The sequence below is a fragment of the Mandrillus leucophaeus genome, unplaced genomic scaffold (assembly GCF_000951045.1).
Source record: "Mandrillus leucophaeus isolate KB7577 unplaced genomic scaffold, Mleu.le_1.0 Scaffold840, whole genome shotgun sequence".
In the NCBI taxonomy this organism is placed as follows: Eukaryota; Metazoa; Chordata; class Mammalia; order Primates; family Cercopithecidae; genus Mandrillus; species Mandrillus leucophaeus.
In genome coordinates, this window is record NW_012109142.1 from 821,531 (window position 1) to 839,101 (window position 17,571).

The following is a 17,571-nucleotide window of genomic DNA, read 5'->3' on the forward strand; positions in this document are numbered from 1 at the left end:
TCGGTCCCTTCTCTAAGGTTACTTATTCCCAGTCACCAGTGTGGAGCCCTAATGACTAGAGGTCCTAACTTCTAGTAACATCACTTTGGTGATTAGGTTTTAAGTCAGCTTTTGGGGAGGATACAACATTCAAACCCTAGCAGCAACTCATAGCTTTACATTATAAGTACATAGACCCAATTAAAATTTGTTAACAAAAACGTAGATTCGTAGTAGGCTAAATGTAGTGTTTTCATACTGCAGACTGTTGTCTCTTTTGAACATGATGTGGTATTTCTAACTAGTAAGTTAAAAATACTGATCTTTAACTCTAAAATAAAGAGAATGAAAACTAGATTACTGCATTGTATTAGTTTTCTGTCATTATACGACAACTTCAAAACTTAGTGACTTGAAACAATAACCATTTATCGTATCAGTTTCTATGGTCAGAAATCAGGGAGTAGTTCAGGTGGGTGGTCTGGTTCATGATTTTTTCATGAGTTTATAGCCAAAATGATAGCCAGGGCTGCAGTCATCCGAAGCCTTGACTAGGGCTGAAGCATACATTTTCGAAATGATTAACTCATGGAATGCTTATTGTTGGCAAGAGCGGTCATTTCCTCCCCATGTGGGTCTGTCCATGGGGCTACCTTAAGCGTATTCATAGCATGGTAGCTAGCCTCCCTCAGAATGTGCGATCCGAGAGAGAGTGAGGTAGAAAATGTAGTCTTTTATGACCTAGTTCTTGAAGTCACATACCATCTGTCACATCTATGTATTTTTGTTAAAAGTTAATCAGTAGGACAGTTCACACTCAGAGGAAAAGGAATTAGACCCCAACTCTTAAAAAGGAGAGAAACCACCACACTGCAGATATTTATTTTGTGTGTGTGTGGATCAGTGAAGAGGAAGAGATTAATGTATAATGTTTGGTCTTCTTTTTAGGACACTGCCTTAGGAAAACCACGAGAGGTGTTTCGACTTCCTACAGATTTGACAGCATGTGACAACCGTCTTTGTGCATCTATCCATTTCACATCTTCTACCTGGGTTACCTTGTCAGATGGAACTGGAAGATTATATGTCATTGGAACAGGTGAACGTGGAAATAGCGCTTCTGAAAAATGGGAGGTGAGGGTTTGTTTGAGACTTATGCAAAGTCCAGGAAGTATATGTAAATTACACCCGACTTATTTTAAAATGACACTTTTCAAGTATGGTTTACATGTCATCTGTTGTTTGATATATAATGTTTTGGATCTCTTTTTAACTAAATTATAAAATGTATATTTTTCACAAACTGTTACATTAACCATTCCTGTTTTGATCTGGAGTCAGTGCAGTTGTCAAGAATTGCATTCATTTTTCAGCAGTTATTTTATATGCGTAGAGTACTTCACTAAGCGTTGACATTGCCTCTTCCTTTTTGAAGAGACGTTTTTCTCCTCTACCATTATGTTAGATTTGCTGGGATGTTTACATTGGTCAAATAGTGGTCAAATTACCAGAATATTCTCTATTTAGAAAAATATATGATATAAATATATAGTTACATGCCAATTTCCAAGACAACATTTTTACTTTAATTTAAAAAGTTAGATATAAATCTAAAGGGTAGGTTGGCGTTTTAATAGTAATAAATAAGGAATTAATTTCTTTAGAACTACAGTTTTTAAAAGTAGAAGAAAATGATGCCAAGCAGATAATCAAAAGATTTAGTTTACTGCTTCAGCTCCTTTGAGTTATGCTAATAAGTGTATTGTAATATTGCTACCGTCTGAATCTCAGCAGGTAGCCTTTAGTTCTGGGTAAAGAGATGCGAGCTTAATATATTTATATCTTATAAAATAATTTCATCTGACCAACAGATGCCTGCAAAGACCAGGCTTTAGTTACTTGAAAAAAACCAGGGAGGTCTTAGAACCAAATAGTTTACCTACCTTACTAAGTTATACTAAAGGTTATACTACCAAATTATAGTATGTTCAAAATACACAGTAAACAACCAGAACGGCAGTAGCCTATTTACAAGAGCCTGTTGCATTCACAGTTTCAAATATTCACTGTGACAATTTCTGTTTTGGCCTTTAGTAACAACTTTAATTTTTCTGAAAAACAGAAGTAATGTGGTATGTAGCACAGCTACCTGAAACAGTTGGAAGGTATTTTGAGAATAATGGACAGGAGAGATAGAGTGGGAATTTATATGGTATTGAGCTGTATGGATTCTGTAGATTTTGAACAAGACAAACCTACTTGGCTCACTTTCATCTTAAAAATAATACCACACATTATTTTATATGAACTTATACTTCTTTTGGTTTTGTTTTGTATATCCCCTTGGCATGTATTAGGACTTCAATAATATCTTTTAAATAAATTAAAAACTTAAATATACCTGTGGCTTCTTTAGTGTATACTGCCCTAATGAGATAAGCTCCCTTAGCAGATGTTTTCAGCTGATAATAGTTTTGACTAAGTACTGATAGGAGAGGGAGGAGACTTGGGCATTAATGGAGGTGGGAGGGATACTGTGTTATATTAGTCACTTTTAAGAAACAATTTAGGAGGGTTTTAGAACTTTAGGGTAATTAGTGTAAAAGAGAAGAAGCTGAAAGTGGAAGTGATTATGGAGCATGGTAAGGGGAAAGGGGGCCAAGGGTAGTAGTGGCGATTACTGAAGTTTAAAAAGAGAAATTAAAGGAGACAGCTTGCTTTCCAAATGTATTGCCTCTAGTACCATGGAAGCGCTGTGTATCTGCGGTATCACAATTTAGATGCTGAGCTTGTTCAGAAAACTAGAAACATCAGCCTAACAATTTTTAAAAGTATGCCATCTACTCTTTTGGTTTCATTCCAGTTCCTTTCACTCATACTAGAAAGAAAAAAAGAAACAATAAACTAGCTACTTGTTCCTGCCAAAACTTGTCATTTTCTGTTCTTCCCTTTTGTTTCCACTGTTCCCCAAACAAAAGCAAAACCCAATCAACCAATAAAAACCTGCCTTCATCTGTCATCTCTGTTTTGAGTATTTAAGGATTTTTTTTTTAAGTTTTTGCTTTTTCAGTTTATGGAAATCTTAAGAACGGATTCTGAAGGCCCACTACTTGAATGATTTTGGCAGATGTTCAAATACATAGGGAAGTTGATGACATTAAAGCACACTTTTCTTTGTAAGTTTTCAAGTAGGAGTAGATATGTGGGGATTCCAGGTATAGGGTTTTTTGTTTTTGTTTTTGTTTTTGTTTTTTAAACCACCTTTTTTTTCAGTTAGGCTTTTTCTCAACTGTCCATATTTTATTTGGAAATCTTGTTTAGGAAGCAGCCTTAAAACGTTCTTTATTTTGTATTTACTCTTATAAATATAATAGTAGTTGAGATCTTGTGTTTGTGGTATAAGAAAGAATTTGATAAGATTTTGTGTTTCTGTATGATGCTTAGGTAAGATTTTGTGTTTTTATATGATGCTTTTTTGCTTTTCAAAAAACACTTTAGGATTATATTTTAAATAGAGTTTATTAACTTATTCTTAAATGCTAATAGGCTTTTTTATTTTTGAGAAGAAACATGTTTTGGTGATTTATTCCTCAATGTTTTTGACTCTTGCATTTGTAAACTTCTAGAGAATAAACAAACAGGAAAAAAGCGTACACATATGCACACTCATATACAGTATCTGGAAACTAAGAGGAAGCAAGGTAGCCAAGACTAATGATCAGTTTTTTCTTACACAAATAAATATTTTCTTAAAAGTTCTGTCCTCAGGGAACATTATCTAAACTCGCAGTCTTTATGTAAAGGCCTTTCTCTTTTTAAATTTCTTGTAATAGTGTCCAGAGTAACTGTTGAATCACCAGAAACTTACGTATTCCCTCTATGCTATCTGTGTTCATGTAATTATGTACACATTTTTGTGTGTCTAATTTTGTTTTGTAGATTATGTTTAATGAAGAACTTGGGGATCCTTTTATCATAATTCACAGTATCTCATTGCTAAATGCTGAAGAACATTCTATAGCTACCCTACTTCTTCGAATAGAGAAAGAGGAATTGGATATGAAAGGAAGTGGTTTCTATGTTTCTCTGGAGTGGGTCACTATCAGTAAGAAAAATAAAGGTAAAACAAAATCTAAATCTCTCTCTACTGGTTGCCATTATTTAGTAGATTTTGAAACGCAAAACTGTCCCTGTAAATGCTGTTTGCTTTTTCTTGGGCATTGTGTTACAATTCTGACACCTGCCACCACTGGTGGAATGAATATGTATAGGTAGTTTTTTCCTCAGGTATATTTTATAGAAAAAAAATACAGTGTGCTTCCACAGCCAATTATGCGTTTTATATAAAAGAAGACATTGTTATATAAGTTTTGAATAATTTAACAGGTATATTTTTAATATATACAAAAATATATGCATATATATGTGTGATACACAAAAATTTATACCTAAAACTAAATGTAAGTTAATAAATTATAGTATAATTTAAATATAAATAAATATAAATACTTACTTGGAAATGAATGTCTTTATTTCATTAAATTACAAGTATGATTTCTTTTAAATCTAATTGAACTTCGTCATTTGTTTCTACATTTAAGAAAACTGTTACTAGGCCGGGCGCGGTGGCTCACGCCTGTAATCCCAGCACTTTGGGAGGCCAAGGCAGGGGGATCACAAGGTCAGGAGATCGAGACCACAGTGAAACCCCGTCTCTACTAAAAATACAAAAAATTAGCCGGGCGTAGTGGCGGGCGCCTGTAGTCCCAGCTACTCAGGAGGCTGAGGCAGGACAATGGCGTGAACCCGGGAGGCGGAGCTTGCAGTGAGCCGAGATCGCGCCACTGCACTCCAGCCTGGGCGACAGCGCGAGACTCCGTCTCAAAAAAAAAAAAAAAAAAAAAAAAAAAGAAAACTGTTACTGTGCTCCCATGTTTAGAATAGTCTTGAACCTTGGTCTGTTTGAAGCTGTCTGTCAAGCTTCTAACTTGACTTTAAAAATTACAATCTCATTAATTAATTAGGATTTTTTTTAGTGGTATTAGGAAAGCTCTTTGCCTTTGCTTGGTTCCTACTGACTCATTGAGTGTTTTCTTTTTAATCGTAGTTGAGTACTGAGAGTGCTTGTTTCCATAATGACTCTATGCTCTTTTTCTCAGTAGTTTTTATTAGCTGACTCATTTATGAGTAAGTTAATATAAATTAAATTATCACTCATCACTATAGAAAAATATTTCTTTACCATAGCTACTAGTTTGCAATTCAATAAAGACATTAGCAGTTGTTTCCTAAGAGGGTTTTGCCTTTTATTCTAAAACAAACAGCTGTCTGTCTGTCTGTCTGTCTGTCTATCTATCTAATAGATTTCTCAAAATAGTTTATAAATAAACTGAATAAGTCTCCTAGATTTATTCTTTGAAGCATTCAATATAATTTATTAGTTCTTTTTGGTGTTGTAGTTTTATCTTTGGAGGAACACAGTAACTTTAAACTTTAAATTAGATATTAGAAAACTTTTTTGAAGTCCCAGTTGGTGACCATAAGATCTATGTCACAGCTATCCGAGTATGCCGACACAGTGCAAAAGCAGCCATAGACAATATATAAATGAATGAGTATAGCTGTGTTCCAATCATACTTTATGGACATTGAAATTTGAATTTTATTTTTTTTGACATATATTTAAATATTCTTTAAATATTACCATTTTAACAATTTAAAAATATAAAATTCATGCTTAGCTCACAGGCCATACGAAAGTAGACCTAGATTCAGCTTTGACTCAAGGGTCCTAGTTTGCAGAACCCCTGCTTTAGATAATGGAAACCTTAATTTTTTTAAGGTATATAATTCAGAATCTTACAGGAGACACTGCCATGCATATTCCTCCTCCTTTCTGCAAGACACTTGCTTCTGTAACATCTTTTTCTCAGTCTGTGGTAACTCATCAAATTGCCTCAGAACATAGCAGTACTCTGCTCCAGCTGTATCTTCTCCATCCCCTTTGTCTTCATTTCTTTGCCTCAACTGGACAGATACATTGAGACTAACCTTTTTTCTCCCAAGATTGTAGTTGTAGAATCATTAATTCTCTTTATTGTTCCCTTTATCTTTCTTTTATATCTTGTTCCTTCTCTCCCAGACTATTACTAATATGATTTTTTTTCTTTTTCTTTTTAATTAACAGAACTGTGTTTTTGTAAACTATTTTGAATGAAACATTTCATAAATTATATTTATGGTCACATAAGTTTGAAAATGTGGGCATAAAATAACTCCATTACACATTAAGCATATTAAAGTTGCTAAAAATTGTGAGTAAAAATTTTAGGCTAGATGCAGAGGCTCATACCTGTAATCTCAGCACTTTGGGAGGTCAGAGCAGGCGGATCACTTGAGCCCAGGAGTTTGAGACCAGTCTGGGCAACATAGTGAGGCCCTGTCTGTACAAAAATTACAGAAACATTAGCTTGGCATGGTGGTGTGCACCTATAGTCCCAGCTACTCTGGATGCTGAGGTGGGAGGATTGCTTGAGCCTGGGAGTTTGAGGCTACAGTGAGCTGTGATCGTGCCACTGCATTTTAGCTTGGGCAACAGAGCAAGGCCCTGTCTCAAACAAACAAAAAAATTTATGCTTAATTTTAACCTAGCATTTCTCCACATATTTAACCATGGAATCCAGTTTTTTAGAATTCCTATTCCTTTCTGTCCCATGCATGTTGGGAAAGGCCACCCTAGAAATATGTAATGTCTGTGTTTGGATCTTTAAAGTCAAGTAGGACTTTTGGCCCTGCATGTATCTGTAGGGGAAGTGTAGGAGTTTTGTTAATTCATTAAATTACAAGCCTGTCCTTAAATATGTGTGAATTGAATGTGTGAATGTAGGTGAGGATTTTGAGTAAAAACAATGAGATATTTTAGAACAGATGGTATTATTATGTAAACACTCATAATAATATGACATTGAGTTGTGATTTTTGACTACTCAGTATGAAGCCTACAAGTACAACCCACTTTAAAGAGTAACAGTATAGGTAAAAGTATGGAGTCAGCTAAAATATTTGAGTACTTAAATTACTGTCTTTATAGGAAAATAAATTCAATTTGTCAGAAACTTTTGGAATACAGTTAATTGTTTATATCTTAAAAGTAGCACTAATTTATGTTTAATTATAAGCATATAGATAAATGTCTTGAGTAGGTAAAATTATTTCTGCTATAAATTTATTTCATTGTTAAAATGCCCCTTATCAGGAGTTAGAGCAGGCAGAAAAATAGTCCACACTGCATGTTTTCCCTTGTCCTCAATTTGTGACTTTTCAGAAGATGCTTATCACATACCTGCTGAGAAGGCAGACAGGCTTTAGTCAAGGACTGGTAGGTCATACAGAAGCTGTTATTCCAAGTAAGCCAGTCATGTTGGAGTTCTGGGGCACTGCTGTCTAATAGAGATTTCTCCAAGATGGACGTGTCTTATATGTGTACCATTCACTGCAGTAACTACTAGCCATGTGTAGCTGTTGAGCAATTAAAATGTGGCTAGTGTGACTGAGGAATTTAAATTTTACTTAATTTTAAGTAGCCACTTGTGGCCAGTGACTACCACATTGGACAGGACAACCAGGAATAAATTTCACCAGACCCAGCATTTTAAAATAGGGACTTATTTACAGAAAAATTAGGTTGTAAATTGTTTACCTTGTGAAAAGACTCTTAATAGTATACCTTTTAATAGTACATTAAAAGTATTTAATTATAATTAAAATCAATATTTAAGTATCAGAATATTTTGATAATAGTTTTTATTTGTAATGTTTTGTTCTAAAATACTTCTTCTTACAGATAAGAAAAAATATGAAATTATTAAGCGTGATATTCTCTGTGGAAAGTCAGTGCCACATTATGCTGCTATTGAGCCCGATGGAAATGGTCTAATGATTGTATCCTACAAGTCTTTCACATTTGTTCAGGCTGGTCAAGATCTTGAAGAAAATATGGATGAAGACATGTCAGAGAAAATCAAAGGTAATTTTTATTCTTAAAAGTGCTTGTTTGTATTTGCGTAAACATATATTTGTCTTTTGTTTTCCCAGTTAATAGTTCTACGTGGGCAAGATAAATGCATAATTTTTTCTTTATTTTCTCATATATTTTCCAGAAGTCTTTTGGAAGGTATACCACCATAATAGTGTGAATGAACTGGTTTAATTTGATCATTTTGTTATTACCAAAATGTTTTTTTAAAAAATCGTTTATTAGCTTTCTTGATTAGATGCTTAATAAATAGTTATCAAATAAATAAATAATGTCTATTTGCTATTAGTATTGATGGTATTAATAGTGTAATATTGAAGATACTAATTTTTAAAAATAAATTAAGCTAACCTACCTGTTCTTACCTTTTATACTAAACTGAAAGTAAGTTCCTTGAGGGCAGAATCACATAATTTTATCAATGTTGAATGAATGCATGAAGGTTATGTTTTAGCATGAAAAGACTGGCCAGACACAGTGGCTCACGCCTGTAATCCCAGCACTTTGGGAGGCCTAGGCGGGCGGATCACAAGGTCGGGAGGTCGAGACCATTCTGGCTAACATGATGAAACCGCATCTCTACTAAAAATACAAAAAAAAAATTTGGGCACGGTCCCAGGCAACTGTAGTGCCAGCTACTTGGGAGGCTGAGGCAGGAGAATCGCTTGAACCCAGGAGGCAGAGGTTGCCGTGAGCCGAGATTGTGCCACTGCACTCCAGCTTGGGCGACAGTGAGACTCTGTCTCAAAAAAAAAAAAAAAAAGATAAGACTAACAAGAAACTTCAGAAGAAATTTGTATTTGTAAATAAAGAACAGACATTCTTTTAAAACAATTCAAGAGAACATTCCTCTGTAATAATTACTGTTCATATTCCTGATGTTCATAGACAGAGAATAGTATATTTTACTTAACAGAGATTTTTACAATATTTAATAATTATACATATTTTTCTTTGAATCTACCTTTTTTGTTAAACAAATTAATTATTTTAAAAAATTGGTTTTACCTTTTTATTTTTAAGTGAAATCATGTTGATTAAGAAAGTAAGGAAATAAAAGAATGGCTACTCCATAAGCAGAGCAACCTAGGTTTACTCTTTTTGGATGCCTTAAAAAATGAATTATTTGAAAAATATTTGAGAATATTAATGTAGTGTATAATTGAAAAATATTTTCCACAGAGTTTATAAATATATGCACCTCTGAATACAAATCTTGAACTTAGTAGGCCTTTAGACTTTTAACACCTTCGTTTCCTCATATGGGATTCGTTTTTTGTTAGATTATCTCTAAGATCCTTTCCTGAATAAATGTTACTATTCTGTCTAATTAGGATGCTAACCTCATCTAAAGCTTAGCCAGAATAACTATTTATTTCTCTAGATCATGTGTCTTTAGAATTCCTTTGGTAAGCAATTGTGAGGGAGTAGAATGAATGCCTTAATCTTTGGAGCCATTCTGCCCAGATAACTTGGAACCATGTAGTTCCAAGAGAGATTGAAGCCTAAGTGGGACACATGTGTTTAAATTACTACCATAGGTATTGTTTTTCTTGATAACATCTCATGCTATATCTTGACTTCCCCCCAAATTCATTGTTTATTTTGTCATAGGATTTTCACAGTAATAAAGGAAAAGTGTTGTAATTTTTAAAAATTATAGGTAGTTTGGTCATTGATTGGCATGTGTAATACTTTCTGAATATTAATATATATACTGGTTTCCTTTCTGTTAACTTCAGGAAGACTGGTATTATCTATTGGCTGTTTGGCATTTTAATAATATGTTTTTAAAGACCTAAAACACAATCTCTAAAGGCATAGAAAGGTACTCAAAGAAACCAATAATTGAGAAAATTATTTCGGTGTTTGTATACATTCAACAATGTATACAGTGGGGAGGTGATTAAAAAATTGTGACTTTCCCTTTAGTCTACATCCATGGCCTTTAATTAATTAATACATTTTTAAAATTTCAACTTTTATTTTAGATTCAGGGAGTACATGTGAATGTTGTTTTACCTGGGTATATTTGCATGGTGCTGAGATTTGGGGTACGATTGATCCTGTCACCCAGGTACTGAGCATAGTACCCAACAGTTATTTTTTCAACCCTTTCTAGCCCCTCTAGTAGTCTGTAGTGTGTGTTGTTGGCATCTTTATGTCCATGAGTACCCAGTGTTTAGCTTACACTTATAAGTGAGATCATGTGGTGTTTGGTTTTCTGTTCCTGCACTAATCTGCATAGGATTATGGCAACTTGCTATATTCATGTTTCTGCAAAGGACATGATTTTGTTCTTTTACCTGGCTGTGTAGTATTCCATGGTGTATATGTGCCACATTGTTTTTTTCAGTCTGCTGTTGATGGCCACCTATGTTGATTCCATGTCTTTACTGTGGTGAATAGTGCTGTGATGAACATACTAGCCCATGTGTCTTTTTGGCAAAAAAATTACTTATTTTTATATATATATACACCCAGTGTTGAGATTACAGGGTTGAACTGTAGTTCTGTTTTAAGTTCTTTGAGAGATCTTCAAACTGCTTTCCACAGGGGCTGAATTAATGGACATTCCCACCAATAGTGTATCAGCATTCTCTTTTCTCCACAGCCTTATCAGCATGTGTTGTTTTTTGACTTTTTATTAATAACCATTCTGACTGGTGTGAGATTATACTATCCCTGTAGTTTTGATAGTGCTGATGATTAGTGATGAGTATTTTTGCATGTTGGCCATTTGTATGTCTTGTTTTGCGAAGTGCTGTTCATGTCTTTTGCCTATTTTTTAATGGAGTTATTTGTTCTTTGCTTGTTCAGTTGTTTAAGTTCCTTATAGAGCCTTGATATTAGACTTTTGTTGGGTGCATAGTTGCAAATATTTTCTCTGATTCTATAATTTGTTTACTCATAGTTTCTTTTTCTGTGGAGGAAGTCTTTCATTTAATGAGGTACCATTTGTCAGTTTTTTTGCTGTTGAAATTACTTTTGAGTACTTAGTCATAATTCATTTTCAAGGCCAGTGTCCACAATGGTGTTTCCTAGGTTTTCTTCTAAGATTCTTACAGTCTGAGGTCTTACATTTAAATCTTCAGTTCTTCTTGAGTTAATTTTTGTATATGGTGAGAGGTAGGGAACCAGTTTCATTTTTCTGCATATGGCTAGCCAGCTATCCCAGCACCCTTATTGAATAGGGACTCCTTTCCCTATTGCTTGTTTTTGCTGCCTTTATCAAAGATTATCAGATGAGTATAGGTGTGTGGCTTTATTTCTTGGTCCACTGGTCTGTGTATCTGTTTTTGTACCCTTTTTGGTTATTGTAGCCCTGTAGTATACTCCGAGGTCAGTTAGCATGATGCCTCTGGATTTGTTCTTTTTGTTTAGGATGGCTTTGGCTATTTGGGCTCTTTTTTGGATCCATATGAATTTTAGAATAGTTTTTTCTAGTTCTGTGAAATAATATTGGCAGTTTGATAGGAATAGCATTTAATCTGTAGACTGTTTTGAGCAGTATGGACATTTTAACGATATTGATTCTTCCAACCCATTAACTTGGAATGTTTTTCCAGTTATCTGTGTCATCTGTTATTTCTTTCAGCAGTGCTTTGTAATTCTCCTTGCAGAGATCTTTCACCTCCTTGTTAGATGAATTCCTAGGTATATTATTATTATTATTATTATTATTATTGTTATTATTGGCAGCTACAGTAAATGGGATTGTGTTCTTGATTTGGCTCTCAGCTTGAACATTATTGGTTTGTAGAAATGCTACTGGTTTTCACACATTGATTTTGTATTCTGAAACTTTACTGAAGCCATTTGTCAGTTCCAGGAGGCTTTTGGTGGAATCTTTAGGATTTTCTAGGTATAGAATTATATCATCTGCAAAGTTTGACTTTTCCTAATTGGATACCTTTTATTTATTTCTTTTGCCTGATTGCTCTGGTTAGTACTTCCAGGACTATGTTGAATAAGAGCTGTTGAGAGAAGGCATCCTTGTTTTGTTTCAGTTATCAAGAGGAATGCTTCGTTTTCGCCTCTTCAGTATGATGTTGGCTGTGAGTTTGTCGTAGGTGGCTCTTGTTATTTTGAAGTATGTTCCTTTGATGCCTAGTTTCTTGAGGATTTGTAAAATGAAGGGATGTGGAATTTTATTGAACACTTATTCTTCATCTATTGAGGTATTCCTATGATTTTCGTTTTTAATTCTGTTTATGTAGTGAATCACATTTATTGATTTGCATATGTTAAACTAACCTTGCATCCCCAGGAAGGAAGCCTACTTGATCATAGTCAATTAAGTTTTTGATGTGCTGTTGGATTCAGCTTGCTAGTATTTTGATGAACATTTTTGCATCTGTGTTCATCAGGGATATTGACCTGTAATTTTTATTTGTGTGTGTGTCTTTGCCTGGTTTTGGTATCAAGGTGATGCTGCCTTCATAGAGTGAGTTGGGGAGGAGTTTTTCCGCTTCGATTTTTTTGGAATAGTTTCAGTAGAATTGGTACCGGCTTTTCCTTGTATGTCTAGTAGAATTTGGATGTGAATCCATCTGCCCAGGGCTTTCTTTGGTTGATAGATTTTTTATGACTGATTGAATTTTGGAACTTGATATTGGTCTGCTCAAGGTTTCAGTTTCTTTCTGATTCAATCTTGGGAGATTGTTTTCTAGGAATTTATCCATTTACTCTGAATTTTCTAGTTTGGGTAATACAGGGGTTCATAATAGTCTCTGGATTTTTTTTTGTATTTCTGTGGAATTGGTTGTAATTACCTTTTCATTTCTGACTGTGTTTATTTGCATCTTCTCTTTGTTAATCTAGCTAACAGCCTATTGATCTTGTTTATCCTTTCAAAACAAAAACAACTTTTGGTCTCATGGATTCTTTGTTTGGATATTTGGGTCTCAATTTCATTCCATTCTGCTTTGATTTTAGTTATTTCTTTTCTTTTGCTAGTTTTGGTGTTAATTTGGTTTTTTTCTTGTTCTTCTGGGTGTGATATTAGATCATTAATTTGAGATTTTTCTAACTTTTTGAGGTAGATACATAGCACTTTCCTCTTAACACTGCTTTTGCTGCATCCCAGATAATTTCCATGATATTGTGTGATTTTAGAGAGATCTTCTTGGTATTGATTTCTATTTTTATTCCACTCTGATCTTAGAGTATGATTGGTATGATTTCATTTTTTATAATTTATTGAGACTTGCTTTATGGCTGAGCATGTGAGTGATCTTGGAGTATGTTCTGTGTGCAGATGAGTAGGATTTATATTCTGTGGTTGATGGGTGGGGTCTTCTGTAGATGTCTGTTAGATCAAGTGTCAAATTTAAGTCCATAATTTTTCTTCAGTTTTCTACCTTGATGATCTGTGGGATGCTGTGAGTGATATGGTGAAGTTCCCCACTATTGTCTTGTGGCTAAGTCTTTTCCATAGGTCTAGAAGTACTTGTTTTATGTATCTGGGTGCTCCAATGTTGAGCACCCAGATATTTGGGATAGTTCAGTCTTCTCATTGAATTAAACCCTTTATTATTATGTAATGCCCTTTATCCTTTTTTACCTTTGTTGGTTTAAAGTATGTTTTATCTGATGTAAGAACTGCGACCCTGCCCTTTTTGTTTGCCATTTGCATAGCAGGTTTTTCTCCAGCCCTTTACTTTGAACCTGTGAGTGTCATTATGTGTCTCTTGTAGAATGCAGGTGGGCCTTATTTTTTTTTTTTAACTCCAACTTTCCACTCTGTGCCTTTTATGCGGGATGTTTTGATCATTTACATTTAAGGTTAATATTCTTATGTGAAGTTTTGATTCTATCATGAAGTTGTTACTGGTTGCTTCGTAGTTTCTATCGTGCAGTTGCTTTACAGGGACTGTGACTCTGTCCTTGTGTTGTTGTGGTAGCAGATATTGTTCTTCTGTTTCCCTGTTTAGAACTTCCTTAAAGATCTCTTGTTAAGGCTGGTGTAGTGGTAACTAATTCTCTTAGTGCTTGCTTGCCTGGAAAAGATTTTGTTTCTCTTTCACTCATGAAGCTTAGTTTAGTGGGTATGAAATTCTTGGTTGGAATTTCTTTAAAAATTCTGCAAATAGGCCCTCAATCTCTCCTAGCTTGTGAGGTTTCTGCTGAGAAGTCTGCTGTTAGCCTAATGGGGTTCCCTTGTTTGTAATCTCTTTTCTCTAGGTGATTTTAAGGTTTTTTCTTTAGTGTTGACCTTGGACAGTCTCGTGCTATATGCCTTGGTGATCTTCATTTTGTATAGTATTTCTCAGGTGTTCTCTTGATTTCTTATACCTGGATGTCTACCTCTCTAGCAGGATTAGGGAAATTTTCTGAATTATTCCCTCAAATATGTTTTTCAGTTTGTTTAGTGTTTCTTCTGTGGAATGCCAGTAGTTCATAGGTTTGGTTACTTTACATAATTTCATATTTCTAAGAGACTTTGTTCATTTTTTAAAATTCTTTTTTTCTTTATTTTTGTCTAGCTAGGCTAGTTTGAAAGACTGGCCTTCAAGTTCTGAAATTCTTTCTTCTGCTTGGTCCAATCTGTTGATAAAGCTTTCAGCTGTATTTGGAAATTCCATAAGTGAGTTTTTCAATTCCAGAAGTTTGTATTGATTTATTTTAAAGATGTTTATCTCTTCCTTCATTTCTTGGATTGCTTTGGAAGTTTCTTTGTATTGATTTTCAACCTTGTCTTAGATCTTGTTGAGCTTCCTTGCAATCCATGCTTTGAATTCTTTGTCTCTTATTTCTGAGTTTCTATTTTGGTTAAGGACCATTTCTAGAGAGCTAGTGATATTTTGTGTTGTGTCACTACATTCAGATTTTTTTATGGTGCCACAATTCTTGCACAGGTTTCTTTTTTTTTTTTTTTTTTGAATTTTTTTGTATTATACTTTAAGTTCTGGGATACATGTGCAGAACGTACAGGTTTGTTATATAGGTATACACCTGCCATGGTAATTTGCTGCACTCATCAACCCGTCATCGACATTAGGTATTTCTCGTAATGCTATCCCTCCCCTAGCCCTCCACATGCCGACAACACTGGTGTGTGATGTTCCCCTCCCTGTGTCCATGTGTTCTCATTGTTCAATTCCCACTTATGAGTGAGAACATGCGGTATTTGGTTTTCTGGTTTCTTATCTAGAGATCTTGGCACTTCTAATTTTTATAATATTTTTGTGCAGGTAGGATTCTTTTTTCTTTCTTTCCTTATAATATATATATGTGTGTGTGTGTGTGTGTGTGTATATATATATATATATTTTTTTTTTCTTTCTCTTTCCTTCTCTTGGGGGTGTGACTGTAGAGAATGCTGAGTAGGGTCTTTGGGCTTTCCTTCCATAGCCCTATGCACTTCTGTTGGCAGGTTGTATATTGGGCTATGCAGTTTAACCTACAAACCGGTAGATGGTGCTTATTAGTAACAGCCAATTGCAGCCAGTGCAGCTGGGTATATACTTAATCCTTGTTTACTAGGAGAACTCTCTGTTGCCTCAGGCAATGGGCTGATTCTTGGATTGCACAGTTGTCTGAGCTCCCTGCTCAGCCCTGGGGATTGGGTGCCAAGATGGGCAGGATGAGACTGGGCAGATCTGCCTACAGATCCCCCTGTGGCAGGTGTGGGCACCAGCGCTGAGGGAGAATCTACCTGGCAGCCACTAAATGCCCACAGGCGTGCCTAAGAAACACCCCCAGCCCCACGTTCTCTGGACAGGGTTCGGGAGATGGCATGAACTCCTAATTTAGGAGAGCTACAGGTGCCTGGAGCTCTGCCTGGGCAGGGAGCAGAGAGGGCCACTCTGTATGAAAATCTCTGCACAGGAAATGTAGGTTAACTCAGGCTGTTGAAACAGGCAAACAGGTGCTTTGAATGCCTGAAGGTCTGCCTGAGTGTGAAGCAGAGAGGGCCCCCCTACACCAGATCTACGCATAGGAAACGTGGGGCAGTTCAGGCTGCCAGTCTGGGCAAGGAGGTGCTTTGAATGCCTGGAGGTCTACTTAGATGTGGAGTGGAGAGGGCCCTGCTGCACTGTGATGTATGCACAGGAAGGGTTGGGGTAGTATGGCCTTTAATTTATACTAAAAGTGCATGCAATTTTGCACATCCTTCCATTCCCATGATCTGGCAGAAGCTATCCATTGAGATATTATTATGTAACCGCTTTGCTAGCTTTTCTGGGTAACATATTTTGTGTTCTTTTGAACTAAGGAGTCACTCTGTGTGTGTGTGTGTGTGTGTGTGTGTGTGTGTGTAAGGTAAGGAGTGAAAGAGGGATGCAGGGAGGGAGAGAGAGAAGAAATGAGGATAAAGGATTGCTATCATTAGTATTTTATGAGTGCTTTATCTCCTCAAGCATTAGGTGAGTCTGGAAGGGGAAATTTTCATGTTAATTACTACAAATCTGTGAGTGAAAATTCCTCAAAGAGATCTGTGCATATTTGTTTATAATTACATTTTGTGAGATAATCACTAGTAAATATACTAAAATTCTTTTAGATAGGTTTTATGTGTGTGTATGTTTTCTCTAATTTCTTATTACATGATGCATTTTTCTTTTCCCAATAGAACCTCTGTATTACTGGCAACAGACTGAAGATGATTTGACAGTAACGATAAAGCTTCCAGAAGACAGTACTAAGGAGGACATTCAAGTACAGTTTTTGCCTGATCACATCAACATTGTACTGAAGGATCACCAGTTTTTAGAAGGAAAACTCTATTCATCCATTGATCATGAAAGCAGTACATGGATAATTAAAGAGAGTAATAGGTATTTTTATAATTTTAATATTCTATTATCTTTTTTTCTTTTTACTCTTTCCACAGTGGATACATCAGAGATTAATACAATAGTTCTGCCTGTATTACTGGTTACTTTTCTTAAGATACATTAAAAATAGAATTACTGTGTCAAAGAGCATGTTTCTAGTTGAAATTAAAGATAATAGCATAATTATCACTTAGAGAATATGGTAGTGCTTTGTTTTACCAGCTCTGGATACAATAATAATCATAGTTGAAAATGGCTATTTATTTTAAATTGCACTTTTTCAAACTTTTTAATAGAAATAATTTTTTTAACTTTAATTTGCTGGCTTGATAATGTATTTCCATTCTTTAAAATTTAAAATATACAAAAGGATATAGAGTGAGAAGTCTACCTCCAACACAAGCCTATGGGTCACCCATCCTCCCACTCACAATCAGTGTTGATACATTTTGCATACATTCAAGCACCAGACATACATTTTTCTTTTCTTTAAGGAAAACTACTTTTGGCAGCTAGCTGCAGTGGCTCATGCCTCTAATCTCAACGTTTGGGATGCTGAGGTAGGAGGATTGCTTGAGGCCAGGAGTTTGTGACCAGAGTAGGCAAAAAGAGAAAATCCTGTCTCTAACAACAGCAAAAAGGTTTTTAACACATACTTTACACAATTATACATCTTGGTTTTGTTCACTTGCAATGATAAATCTTAGGGATCTTTCCATAATGAATATATAAAAATTATTAAATTCTCTTTTATGACATGGTATTTTATTCTAT

General features: G+C 35.1%; 1 protein-coding gene across 2 annotated transcripts in view; it reads left to right on the top strand.

Annotated features, from left to right (window-relative positions):
* The window catches only part of NUDCD1 (NudC domain containing 1), a 92,145-nt gene that overhangs the window by 35,594 nt on the left and 38,980 nt on the right, over positions 1–17,571 (top strand). For both annotated transcript variants that reach the window (XM_011968373.1, XM_011968374.1), the window contains exons 3-6: positions 928–1,113; positions 3,919–4,099; positions 7,823–8,005; positions 16,593–16,797. In XM_011968373.1, coding sequence (XP_011823763.1) covers positions 928–1,113; positions 3,919–4,099; positions 7,823–8,005; positions 16,593–16,797 — 755 coding nt within the window. The remainder of the gene's footprint in view (positions 1–927; positions 1,114–3,918; positions 4,100–7,822; positions 8,006–16,592; positions 16,798–17,571) is intronic.